General features: G+C 59.5%; 1 protein-coding gene across 1 annotated transcript in view; it reads right to left on the reverse strand.

Annotated features, from left to right (window-relative positions):
• Window positions 1-10,350, reverse strand: part of KAZN (kazrin, periplakin interacting protein) — a gene marked incomplete in the record, with an annotated part of 51,023 nt that extends 40,673 nt beyond the window's left edge. Inside the window, 3 exon segments of the mRNA XM_087702703.1 lie at window positions 5,049-5,215; window positions 9,677-9,786; window positions 10,256-10,350. Of these exon segments, the coding sequence (XP_087558829.1) occupies window positions 5,049-5,215; window positions 9,677-9,758 (249 nt within the window).
• Window positions 10,351-13,531: the final 3,181 nt, after the last annotated feature.

Below are 13,531 nucleotides of genomic sequence, written 5' to 3' on the forward strand. Positions count from 1 at the left end.
GAGAGGAGGGGCCAGCTGGGTGGGCAGCCAAGCACCAGAAGGACCAGGGAGAGGACAGGGGCCATTTCGCAGCCCCTGCTCCAAGGGCCGGTTGGGCAGCAGGGATGCCGGTCTCTGCTGGCTGCCTGGATCTTGAGCAGCCAAGGCTTGGCCTTCTGGTGATGGACTCTGCAGCCACAACCGCCGGCTGGTGACTGCACACCCGTCCCTGAGTGAGACAGACGGAGCATTTTCTGAGCCCCCTTGAAGGCAGGACCTGGGCGAGCAGGCGCTTCCCTTTGGCCTCTGCCAAGGTGCCACAGAAGCCGAAATGGAAAGCCTGGGATGGTCCTCCACTTGCCAGCAAGGGAAGAAGCCCCAGAGGGAGAAGGGCCCCCAAAGCGTTGCTCTGAAGGGGCCATTTCTGCTGCCCCATCGCTGCAACCCCCAGGTGGGACACTTGACTGGGCCACACTGCGTTGCTCCTTTGCTGAACGGGCTGGGTGGCAGCGTTGGGTGACGGTACGCTATTCAACAGGGCGAGTCCTCCTCCTCCTCCTCATCACGACAACCAGCCGTTATGGCTCCACCTGAGGGGGCCAGGCTGCTCAGGGCTCCCATGGGGTTTTGGGCAGCCCTACAATGCGCAGGAGCCTCTTACTAAACAGTCCCCTTGAATGCAACACAGGGATGGTTGTGTGTTTGGTTGCATATTTTTGTACGTGTGTGTGTGTGTGAGAGAGAGAGAGAGAGAGAGAGAGAGCACACCTAAGTAAAAACACTGCACAGCCGAGTCAGTCGCTGTCCTTCCACACACGCTCCTTCTGCTCCCACGCGGCTTGCTCCGGCCAAAGCTGCTTGCTCCGAGGTGAACCAACCCGCGGTAACACCTTCCCTGCTGTCCCAGGGCCACAGGAACGTGGAGAGTCATGCCAAAGCTCTTCACCAACTCTCGGCCTTCTTAGCTGGGCAGCCGACATGGAGGCTCCTCCCAAGGAGCACCGAAGGGGGGAAAGGGAAGCTGCCTCTTCAGGAAGCTCCTTCTGGAGCCCAATGCCAGGGACCTGCTCAGGCCTGGGGGGACGAAGGAGGGGCAGCTCTGAGGGGCAATTCGGCCACCGGCCTCTGAGCTTCCCCTGCTGGTTCCAGGACCATGGAGAGCAGGCCCAGAGGATCTCTCGGAGCCCTTCATGGCTTCTGACAAGGAATCCACCAGAGATCCACCCTCGGGGCAGGTGGCAACATGGGATCCGGTGCTGGGAGGTCCTCGCTAGAGGTTTGGGTGGCCTCCCTCCTTGACCCTCGTCCGCAGGTGTACCAAGAAACGGCCAAAGGTTTGCTAAGAGGAGAAACCAGAAACCTTCTCCAGCCTCCCTGCCTCTTTTCTCAGGCCTCTGCTAAACAGTTCTCTCCCCCCCCCCCCCCGCTTTTCTTTCTCTCTTTCACTGATCTGCCATATCGGAAACCCAGCCTGAAGAGGATGAATTTGCATTTCAAATCATTATTTGTTGTTATGACAACGCAGGATAGATCACACACACACACACACACACTTCCCCTTTCTGGGCTTTTGAACAAATCAATCAGTCAATCATCATCATCATCATCATCATCATCATCATCATCATCCACCTTATGATGTTCAAGTAAAATTTTAAGCTCTGACCTTGCCCAGAGATCGCCTTTCTCCCCCCCCCCCTCTGCTCCGAGTGTGGGAAGCAGAGGAAAGGAAAACAAAGGAGGGAGACACACACGGGTGGGCAGGGGGCTTGAGGTGGGAAATGAGGCTGTCCCAGGAAGAAAAAGCCGGAGCCCCCCTCCCCTCTTGCCGGAGAAGGACAGGCTCCTTTCTGGGGAGCCCAACCAAGGCAAAGGCCTCTCTTCCTGAAGGGAGGGAGGGAGGGAGGGGCTGTGGGCCCTGGGGGCAGGTGGGTTCTCACTCTGGGGGCCCCCCCGTAAAGCCCTGGTCCCTTGTGGATTGAGTAAGGGCCGAGCCTCCTTCCGTCCGCAGCCCCAATGATGGCTCCAGCTCCACTTCTCCAGAAGCTCTGGCAGAGACTTGCAAGGAATGGAGAAGGAGCAAGACACCCTAAGGCTTCTTCCATGAGGCTAGATCTCAGTGAGGCCTGCAGACCAGCTGCCTCCCTGACCCAGTAGCAGGGTGGCTGCCCATCCGCTTACCCTTAGCCTCTGGGTCAAAGGAATGGGTGCCATGCTGGCACAGACAATCCGAGCTCCTGCTTACCAGGCACCTGGCTTTTTCAGGTGAAAGAAAGCAGAACTGGAGGGCACTGAGGCCTCCTCAGCGTGTAATCCCAGCTCCCCTGCTTCCATCTCACCCTGGGCACTTTTATTTGAACTACTGCCATCTGGCAGGTGGCACAGGATAATAAAAACAAGGACAAAGAGGCTGGAAAAGAGCTTCTATCCCAGGGCAGAAACCATATTGAATTCTACAGTTATAAGGCAATATCGGGTTTTCAATTCCCATTATATGGAATGCAAAGGATGCGTGTTTGTGTTTTTGTTTTTATAATTGCAGCGTACACTGAAGACGGCATTTAATTTTGTGGTACCATGTGCAATGACAATAAACTAACCTAACCTAAACTTGCTATGGATGCCTCTCCTCCCTCTGGAAATGCTCCCCATCCTAGGAGAATTCTCCAAAGAGCTGGGGAAACGGTGCCACTCTGCTCGGCAGGAAGGAAGGCAGGTGCTGGAGAAAGACTGGCAGGGCCTGGGCCGAAGCTCCCCCCACCTGTAGTAACTATTGGGGCGACTCTCCCTCCCCCCTCGTGCTGTGGCTGTCCACACATTGTATGTCTGTGTGTGTGTGTGGGGGGGAGATAAGAGACAGTCGGAGTTCATGTGTCTATTTGGTGTTCCAATTTTTTGACAAGGCAAGCCCAGTTATGCAAATATATCTTCCTAATGTATAGCGTTAACACATTTATGTACATGACTTTTATAAATATTTGCATTGCTGTGCAGATATTTTTCACACACACACACACACACACACACACACACACACACACACACACACACACACAATATACTGTACACACACATTGTACATGTGTAATTTCCAGAATGTTCTACTAGCTGAAGTTGGGTCTTTTAAACTCATCTCTGGAGATTTGATTGAAATTTCAGCTTTTGTTCCAATTTATTTTGCAAGTAAATGATTAAAAACACAGAAGTATCTTTCGGCACAATATTAGCCTAAACATCTTACATGAATCTACGCAGGAAGCCGCCCTGCCCTCAAGGCATCCGAGCCCCGGATTCCCCTCCAGGGCAGCCGCAGGAAGAGCCAATGGGAAGGGAAGGCCGTTCTGCTCCGTGCACCCCATGAAAGCTGTGGGGCAGTGCAAGCACCTCCCCCCAGAATTCACAGGTAAACCGCCCCCCCCTTTGAGGGCGCAATTTGCTTCCTTCAGTAGAAAGAAACCGAAGAGTCAGAAAGTCTCAGTGAAACTAAACACACCGCTATCCCCTATTGAGTCTTTTCTATCTGAAAAATTACAGGAGTTGATACTCCCTCTTTTTTTCCATTAAGGTGGCAAATGTCTCTGACAAATTAATCAAGGTAATCGCTCTCCAAATACCGTGATTTATTCTAGTGGCCTTAATTAGATCTTGATGGCCAACTGTGAAAATTAGGGCCTGTAATTCACAAGTTGTGGCAAGGCGCTGATGTTTATTAACCTCGTGGCTTCAAACCCAGAACATTTCCGGTTTTCAAGCACCTTCAGAAAAATCTGCCCATGATAACAAATCCCCAATTATATTTTCTGCGCTCCAGATGAAAAATATCCAGGCGTAGAACAAGCCAAAGGGACGATTGCTATGCAGGTGGGGCCCACCTTGAAAAGGTCCCCAAATCCCAGAAGAGAAATATTTGGAAACATCTCAGCACAGAGGGATACGGAGGGGGGAGGGGAGGGGGGGTGTTCCTGCTTTCAGCTGAGGAAGAAGAGGGAAGGGGAGGAGACCTCCACCCCAGGAAACCGCCCCCCTCCTGCCCTCAGGTACCATCTGGCCAGGAAGGTGAACAGGAAATGCACCTCACGGGTGCTGCCAGGTGAGAACACGGCCCTTCCCTTCTGAAGCTAACGGTTAGTGCTCACAACACCCCATGCGCGTAAGCCAAGAGAGCAGGTGGCTCTTCTCCTCCTTCCCAGAAACAGACAGGCGAACCAGAGCTGAGCAAAACTTCAACCTGGGCCAAAGTTAACAGCAACGATCAGAGGGTTTCCGTGGGGTCAACCTTGCTTCCCCACACCAGCATTCCCAGCCAGGGACCCAGCTCGGCTGCCTGTGCACAGAAGGGCCTGCAGCCTGTACTTGCTGCACCGCCAACGTGTCCCGGCTCAGGACACGCAACGGATGCCAGTGAAGCCTCCAGAGCAGGGCAGGCTCCCCTGGTCCCACCGGAGAATCTGCTGAAACCAAGGGAAGGGGGAGAAGAGCTGGCTGCCTTCAGCCATGAGGGGCTGGCTGGGGAGGCTGGAGCTCTATGGGAACACCTGTGCCGTGCGTCCGTGCGTGCGTGCGTGCGTGTGTGTGTGTTCTGGAGAGCTGCTGATCAACACCCAACCCCTCCTGCCATTTAGGTTTTTCCTGGGCTTGGGGTAGGAGGGGATGGGGGCTTGGGGGGCTTTTCTGGCCCTCCAGAGGAGCAGAGGCAGCGTCTCCGGCAGAATTCACACGCCCAGGTGTGTCTCTGCTGCAAGCGGGACTCTCGGCCGGCTTCCCAAGGGGAGACCCTCAGGCACCGAGGGAAGATGCCCACGGAGGGCAGAGGCCACAGAACATCTGGAGTCCCCTCTGTCAGGATTTCCCAAATGCAAGGAAAGGGGCCCCGGGCTGTGCTCCTTCAGGCTAGGCCACCGGGGGAGGCTTCAGCTCAGCCCTGGGTGAACCCAGCCAGCCCGGTTTCAAAGCCATGGTTTAGCGTGTTGAGAGAAGCGAGCCGAGCTGCACTTGGCAGGGCGAGTGGATCCCCCCCAGGAGGCCCGCTGGCTGGTCGTCCTGGGGAGGGGAGGAGGGAGGAGGCTTACCTGGGCGTCCATCAGGAGCTGGGTCATGAGGGACATGGACCTCCTGAGGGTGCCGCTCTCGGCGGGCAGGAAGGCCTGCAGGGAGCCGTCGTCCTCCTCCAGCGCCTGGGCCTTGTGGACGATGAAGTCGGAGATCTGGTCGTTCAAGGTGCGGAGCGACTGGACGGCTGAGGAGAAGGAGGGCAGGACACGGGGCTCACCTCCAGGTAGCGGCAGCTGGGAGAGGCCACCTCCCACCAGCAAGGCAGAGAACCGGGGAGGAAAGGCGGCAGGGCCCTCCGTCCTGCACCCCGAGAGAAGCAGCGGCGGCAGCTGCAGGAACGGGGCAGCGGGGCGGGAGCCAAAGGGTGGCCATGCCCCTCTCCGTCGCTGAACCCCGCTTGGCAAAGCTAGCCGGGATGCGAGGGGCCCCCGCCCGCCAAACTCAGTTCCCTCCCCAAACCCGCCAACGCCTTCAGGCCCGGCCCAAGCAGCGGCCGAAGGTGCCTTCCTTGCGGAGGGAAGAGCGGCCGAGGTCTTCCGAAGGGCCGGGGAAAGGGCTCCCCTCAGATGCCCTCGCCCAGAAGGCCTCCACCCCCCGGCCTCTCCGACAGCGTCACAGGGGAACTTGGTGGGGGAGGGGGCGGGGTCCGAAGGGCCAGGCACGGCTCCTGGCGGAGGGTTCGGTCAGGCCGGCCCGCTTCATGCCTGGCCGAGCGCGGGCCCCCGGACAACCCCCGCAGACGGTGCTTTCCTTTGGACGGGAGCCAGGCTGACTCGGCTCGGGCTGCCCTCAGGCACGCCACGCTGACCCCCCAGCCAAGGCCAAGAGGGAAGCGGGCAGGCGGCTCCCTCAGCCTTTTCCCGCCCGGCCTCTGCCTTCCCACCAGGAGGGAGTGGGGCTCTAGCCGGAAAGTCGCCCCAAAGCCACCCAATATCGCGGGATTCTCCCGCCAGAGCTGGCCGAGAGCGCGTGGCTTGCTGGAGGGGGGCGTCTCGGGTGGGGGGGACGGGACGCCTGTTGAGTTTGGTGACCTCGCAAGATCCTGCGGGAGCCTCCACCCACCCACCCCGCTCTGGCCCAGCGATCTTGAGGGAGGGAAAGGCCGCTGGGCGTCGGGGAGGGGCTGGCCAATGTCCAGGGAGACTCTGGGCAGCCCTTGAGGGAGGCGGTGCTCCATGTGGGGCCGCAAAGGGCCCAGAGCTGCTCCTGAGGGAGAATTTCCCATGGATGCTTTCTGGCATCTTCTGGAAGAGCTGGGGGGGAATGTGGATCTGCAGGAGGGTCCGCCATGAAGGCCTTGAGCCCAAGACCCCCAGAACGGCACTGGCGGAGGCCGGCTTCTCTTGCTGCCTCCTCGCCCCCCCCCCGCTCCCCTGATGGGCTGGGAAGGGAAGGAGCCTCCTTGGCCCAGAGGCAGGAGGGAGAGTCTGCAGGGGCCTAGCAACCAGACAAAGCCACCCACTTCTCCCCTCCGGCCGCATCTCCTGCCCAGGGCATAAGGGCATAAGGCACCCTCTCCAATGCTGACCCACAAGGGAAGGGGGCAGGAGGAGAGCTGCACGGTCCTTGTGGGGGAATGGGAGTCAAGGAGTCAGAAGCTGAGGCTCCATAAAGGTCCCCCACACCTCCCAGCCACCCACCTCAGGAAATGGGAGATTAACCGCCACGGGGATATTGGGTCTTCTCCCCCCCCCCCACAAGAGGCAGTGTGTGTGTGTGTGTGGGGGGGTGTTTGTGTGTGTATCAGAAGGTCCAATGGTCCGAGGGGAAGAGCAGGGAAGCCGGGTGACAGCTTCAGAGCTTTCATCCTTCCTCTCCTGAGGAGTCCTTTCAGGGAGAACTTTCCTCCTCACAAGAGGAAGGAGAGGAGCCCTTGGCGAAGGATCTTGCCGCGTCCCCTGTACAATGGCGCTCGGCCTCCCTGGAGCTTGGACCCCTGGAGTAAAGGGCCAACTTTAAAAAAGCTGCCTTGCTGTAGCCTGAGAGCCTCCAGCAGAGAAGGAGGGAATTTCAGGCTGCCACCTGAATTCAGAGAAAACCCTGGCAGGCGGGCCGATTCTTCCTTCAAGCCAGAAGCGCTTCTCCTCTTTAAGGTCAGAAGCGACGGGGGCTTCTTCCAAGCAGACTCTGTCTCCCTCTCCTGGTGCTCCCTGGCCCTCACGGGCCCCACTGGGGAGAAAACCACCTTCCAGACCTTATCGAAATCCAGGAGATCATCTCGCACAAGAGCCGGACGTGGCTCTGATCGGCCCCGTTGGTCAGTTCCTGAAGGGGTCACCTGGAGTCTCTTGGGAAAGTTGTTTGACCCACGGCAAGCCTCTGCTCTTCCCTCAGGAGGGTCTTTTCCCTCTGGCCCTGTCTGCTTCTTTTGACTGCAAGGACACCCAGTCCTATTATTCCACCTTCTAAATATCTCCTACCCAAAGCTCCCTGCAAGATGGCAGAGCAGGGGGCCTCGATCCTTACGGGCAAAGAATTCTCGGCTGCAGCGGCTGGGAAGTTACAGAGAGCCCAGCTCCCCTGGGCCTGTTCGGCAGGGATAGACTCAAAGCTGGCAAGCTGGGAGGCTTGGGGGGCCTCCTGCCGAAACATTCATCTGTCACAGGAACAGGAAGGAAGGCAAAGGACTTTCCCCAAAGCTTCTGTTAGCAGAAGAAACCCTCCTTCATCTCGGAATCTACGCTGGTTAAAAACAATTTCATTGTCAAGTACCTTTCTTTGCTGATTGGACGTGTGTCGTGACTTAGGCCAAAGGTAAAACTGTTTTAAAACAAAGCAGGGGGGAAGTGAGATTTTTGTCTAAAGTCCTCGAATAAATCTGCTAGTTCTGTTGTTGTTTTTTGTTTTCTTCAAATAACGGCAGAGGGTCCCGGAAAGCCCTTTTTCTGCCACCGTCCGTATCTTCTGCCACGAAGGACCAGGGGCAGCAAAGGGCCCTTCCGACCACTGCAACCCTTCCGAGCCAACCGGCTTCCCCTTCCAGGCCAGCAACCCTGCCTGGCGCAGTGGCTGAACTGCACGAAGACAGCAACCAGCTCCAAACGGCCCGGTTCTGAGTTGGCACACACCAGGCAGGCGGGCAGCTTTCTCCCCCACCAACTCACGGTCGCCCTCCTGAAAATGAAACGTCCTCAAGAAGCCGAATCCCCTGAGCCCCCCCCCCCCCAGGGACTCTTTTGCTGCAGCTGGCAAGAGGGAGGGAGGCCCTTGCTGGGCCTTCTCCTGGGACAGTCTCCCTCTTTGCTCTCCCTGGATTCTCCCCGAGAAAGAGCTTCCTCTGCGGGCCGAGTGGCTGCATGGGCAGCCGAGGAGGAAGGGGCCAAAGCCTGCCGAGGAAAGCTGTGGTGGGCACCAGCCTGGCAGGGGGAATGGCCTGCAGGGACAGGCATGGAGCCCCCTGCCCTCTGGTCGGTCTCATCAACCCCCATCCAGCATCGCTTTCCATGTTCAGGAAACAAAAATGGCCCCTTCCAGACAACAGCTGCCTTGAGTCAATTCCTCCCCAGTGGCTGGCTGGGGGGGGACGGGGGACTCCCTTTCGGGCCCACAGGGCCAGCCGCCCGCTTAGCGAGGCAACACGTGGCCGTCTCCGCCTGAGCCAATCTGGCCGCTGTGGAGGGGCTGCATTTGAACAGGAGCTGCGAACTAATAGAAGGCAGGCGAGCGTTTGCCTCTGTCGGGGCCAAAGCGCAGAGGGGCTTCCCGGCCAGATGTGGCGGCTGGCCTCCCCTTTCCCTTCATTCCTCCTCAGCCAAGACGCATCGGCAGCAGGGCTCCCTACTAGGATGATGCCACAGAAATTGAGACAAGACTACTGCCCCCCCCCCTAACCTCCACCCCCCCCTTTAATTCATCCCGTTTTTTCTGGCTCTGCCTCCCTTGAGGACTGGAGCCTTGCAGCGTGCAACTGAAAGGCTGACCGCATGAGACTGCCCGTTGCCTCTCCCAGATCGCCCTGGAAAGGTGGGCCCAGCTTAGGCCAGTAGCACCCCAGCACCTGCCGGGACATCCAGGAAACTCTCCCCATTACCCCCTCAGAGCAACTAGGAGAAGGTGAGCAGGGAGGGACTTGAACCAGCAACGTGCCTGGCCCAGATCCTCTGCATTCCCCTTCAGCCCACACGCCCAGCAGAATGGGAGGGGTGGTCCGTAACGTCCTTCCCACCTGGAAGCACCGAACCCAGAACCCTCCCGGCTGGTTCAGGGCCCTCCCAGGAAGGGCAGCGGAGGAGCTGGGACAACGGCTCCATCGGCCGCCTCCACTCCTTCCGGCTCAGGTGCCCCGTCCCCAATAACGCCACCCGGCTCCCTTAAGCAAAGCCCGTTGGTCCCCACTTCCGAGGAGCCGCACGGGTGAAGCCTGGCTTCTTCCCTCCAACGACAGCCCCGACTTTGAAGGAGCCTCCGTGGGGAAGGCTGCACAAGGAGCCAGGCGCACAGGAGCATCTCTGGATGGGGCTCTCCTCCTGCCGGTGCATTTGGGGAGGATGTTTGGACTGGCCCACCTCTGCCTCTCATCCCCCAGCGTTCCCTCCCTCTGCGTCCCCGGCTGCCAAACCTGGGGCCTATGGACAGCCATGGATTCCCCCTCCAGGGGCTTTGCAGCAGAGGCCTGTCCCCCCCTCCATTCACCCCCCCCTCTTACCTGCCTCCAGAAGTTGACACTGATGGCCGAACACCTGCGAGAAGGTGACCGGACTGGTGGTGTCCACAGATGAGGCCTCCATAGCAGCTTCCGCAGGTCTCCTGCCCCCTCTGGTGAAGCAAACGGGCAGGAAATCAACCTTCTGTGGCCAAACTCCCTCCCCCCCCCCAATAAACCTTCAAGCCTCTCCAGTCCCCGGGCTCAATTTCAGGAGCTCCTGGGCGACCGAATGCTTTCTTTTCCTGCCTGGGGAAATCAGGCGATTCCCCCAGAGTTGAGAGATCAACTCTCCTTTTGGTGAGGCAGCCTGGCAGGACCCGTCCCTCCTCCTAGGCTTTGGCAAACCTCCCGGAGCCAGAGCAACCCCCCCCCCCACGGGTCCAGACAGCAACATCCGTGCCTTGTTAAGAATCCGGCCAGCATCCCCCTTGGTTGGGCTCCCAGGAACCGGTCTTAGAGGACTCCTCGCTGAAACCGTACAATGCTCAGGATGATGGTGGTGGGTGGCACTTTGGGATGGAGTCCGATACAAGAAGGGGGGGGGGCTCTTCCTCCCCCCCCCCCCAGGCCCCTGCTTACCTAATGCATCTCTCTGGTCCTCTCGGTCCTGCAGCTGAGCCCCTTGCCCGGCACCAGCATCTCCTCCAGCCGCCTGCCCTCCCTCCCTGGGCTGAGAGAGGGGAGGGGGAGGAGCCAAGGAGCGTCACTGCTGACGTCGCCCTCCTGCAGTCTCTCCTCCCAGGCAGCCGCTCATGCGAAACAGGGGAGGGGAGGGGGAGGGAGGGAGATCCCCATCATGCCCTGTCCATCCCAAGGCAGAGACCGGTCCCTCCTGCCTCTATTGGCCTTCCGTAACCAGCCCCCCCCCCCCCCCTCTTAAGCTGGAGCCGGGAGAGGGCAGGGAAGGTGTAGGGATAGTTAGCTGGTTTGTGGAGAGGAGTCCAGCTTGGAGCTCAGCATCTGGGATGCCAAAGACAAGGGAGTTGACCCCCCCCCCTCCGCACAACTCACCAGAGCCAGCAGCCTTCAGGAGCCTCCCCTGGAATCTGCCCCCCCCCCCCCAAAGATTCCTCTGAGAGGACGGAGCACTTCAGTCCCTGCAGGGAGCCAGTGATTCTAGCCCTCCCCGGGGTCCCCCCTTCCCTTGCCTCTGACTGCTTCCTGGGAGGGGAGGGAGGGCTGGGAAGGCCAAGGGACTGGGAAACCACCGTTCCCCCCCCCATACAGGCACCCAGAGGCTTTTCTGTGGATTTCCAGATCCTCTAGCAGACTGAATCCCCCTGCGCCTCTTTCCAAGCCCCCACGTTCCCTTTGGGATCAGCGCAAGGCCAAGGCCCCCCCCGTGAGGCTCCCCAGGTCAGCTCTGCTGCCTCCCAGGCCAAACTGGCCCTCTCCGACTCCCCCCCCCCCCGACTCAGTTTCCGCCATCTTTCACTGGGGTGGGTGGGAGGTGGGGGGAAGAGCCTCAGCTGTCTGTCTGCAATGGGGGGCCAGCTCATCCTTCCCGCCAAAGAAACCTCCAGCACCACACACACACACACACACTCCTGGTAGTGTTTTGCTGGCGCCCCCAGATGCCCCCACCAGCAGCAGCAGCCCTGGACGGAGGGCGCAGAGGGCAATGGGGGCGGTCTGTTTCCCTGCTGAATGTGAGGGGCTGCATGGACCCCCCTCCTTTTAAGTGGGCAAGGGCCAGCCCCGGCCCCCTTTCCGCAGGGCTGGCCGGACAGTCGCACGGTGCCAAGGGGACATTCGGAAGCAACGACAAAGTGGGTTTTGTATGGCAAATTGGAAATTTTAATGTTTTTCATAGAATAGCCTTTGCGTCCCTCTCCAAGGAGAAGGAGGGGAGGGGAGGGGGGGGGCGAAACGAAGAACTACAGGAGAGCCATCCTGGGACCAAAGCCCCCCCCCCCCTCTCTCTTCTCCCCCACATAAACAAATGAATGTAAATCACATATATAATACAACCGAAGTGTCAAAAGCAATTTAAATAATTTTAAATATTTTATTCCCCCCCCCCCCGCTTTCCAAACTTGCTACGAATGCTTTGTACAACTGTTGGGGGTGGTGGGTGTCCCCCGTGGACCGGAAGAAGAGACGCAACCGAAAGACAGAAGGGAATGATAGCGAGAGGTGGTTCAAGTGGCAGGAAGTCGCCAAACCAGTATCAGAACTTCAGATTTTAAGAGGTAGATCGCTTTCCATTTTTACGTCAAGGACGAAGAACTTTCAGAAGTGGGGGGGTGGGGGTGGGGGGGGGAGCAAACTCAAAGGAAGCAACTGCTCTTCACCCAAAGGGAAAGAAACGCAGGCAAGGGGGGGGGGAAACCGCCTCTCCAGAAATAATAATAATAATAATAAAGGGGGGGGGGAAAAGAGATTCAGTTCTGCTTTACAAGGAGGGGAAAGGAAGGGGCTCTTGCCCACTCTGCTGTCATCCCCCCCCCCCCCCGCAGATGGACGGCCTCTCCTGGGGGCTGCACCGTCCTCTGCGGGGAGCTGGTCATACACCACCAGACCCCAAAGTCTCTCATCCAGCCCAAGGGAATCTGGACAGGGAAACGTTTCGCCCACCAGCGTCCCTCCTGCTCCCCCCCCCCAAAGGAGCGAAAAGCAGCGGCCGGGAGCAGAGCCAGCAGGGAAGAGGCGGTGGGGAGGCTGAGGAGAGGGGAGGCCCCGGTGGTCCTTTCCTACCAGCCGGCCTGACACCGAGGCCTTCGCCCACCCGTTTTGGGTGTCATGCGAACCCTTTGCCATCCCTGATACGCTCGCCCCAGGGCCTTCGGACGGGCGTTGCTCCCAGCACGTTTGGCACAAGCCCCCCCCCCCCCTTCCCGGTCTGAGTCTTTCATCGGCTTCCCTCCTTAGTGCGCCAGGTGAAAGCCGGGGGCCCAAGTGAGAAGTCCAAAGGTGGCGTTTGCTCCCCAGGAATGTGACCTTGGAGTCCTTTGCAAAAACCCAGGCAGGGCTGCCAGGGCAGGAGAGGGGCAGCCGCCTTCCGAGGGAGGGTCTTGTCCCTGCGGCTAAGAATCGCCCGGCTTAGCTGGGGGGTGGGGGGTGGGGGCGCAGCCGAAGCCGGCTCTGCAGCGAGCCTGTCGGCAACTGCCGGCTGCATCCTTGGCTCTGCCTGGTGGGAGGGTGGAGCCTCCGCTGTCCGCCTCCTCCGCCTCCTGCTGTGCCGGACGTCAGGCGGGCCGAGCCCCTGAACGGGAAAATCTCCTGCAGACGCTTGGAGGGTTGGGCTGCGGGGGTCCCCTCAGGGGAGGCTCCTGCGGGGGAGAAAGCAGAGGCCGTCAGGTGGGAGAAGGGGGGGAGGAAGGGGAGACAAACTTTCTTCCACCCGCCTCCCCCCACGGCTGGACGGTTGGACGGTGCCCTCCTTGGATCAGGAGAGCCACGGGCGCCTTGAACCAGGCCTGGTGTTTTCAAGAACGGGAACCCACGCGAGGCGGGCAGCTCCGGGCCTGGGAAAGAAGCCTTATAAGGCTGCCATTTGCCATGGCTGTGTCGGCCGATGCGAGAAGGCCAGGCTTCGGGCACAACGCAGGAAGGCCAGGGGGAAAGGAGCAGCCGCGGGCGACGACTGAGAAAGGACCAGGGTGGTGGCACAATGCTTGCCGTGGCCTCTGTCGCACACAATGCTTGGCCAGGTCTGCAGACGAGCCCATCGCGGGACTCAGGCCCCGCCTCAACCTCACTGTGAACCAATCCACTCCAAGGCAGGCTGGGCCGAGCCCCCACCCACTAGGGGAACCCTGGCTGGGCTGTGGGCGAGAGAGACCCGTCCAGGGAGTGGGGTATGCCTCAAGGGCCTGACTGGCCAGAGACTGGCCCCTCCCTGGCTGCGGGGCT

Source organism: Thamnophis sirtalis, unplaced genomic scaffold, assembly GCF_051295495.1.
Source record: "Thamnophis sirtalis isolate CommonGarterSnake01/CBP01778 unplaced genomic scaffold, rThaSir2_p1.2 scaffold_15, whole genome shotgun sequence".
Lineage (NCBI taxonomy): Eukaryota > Metazoa > Chordata > Lepidosauria > Squamata > Natricidae > Thamnophis > Thamnophis sirtalis.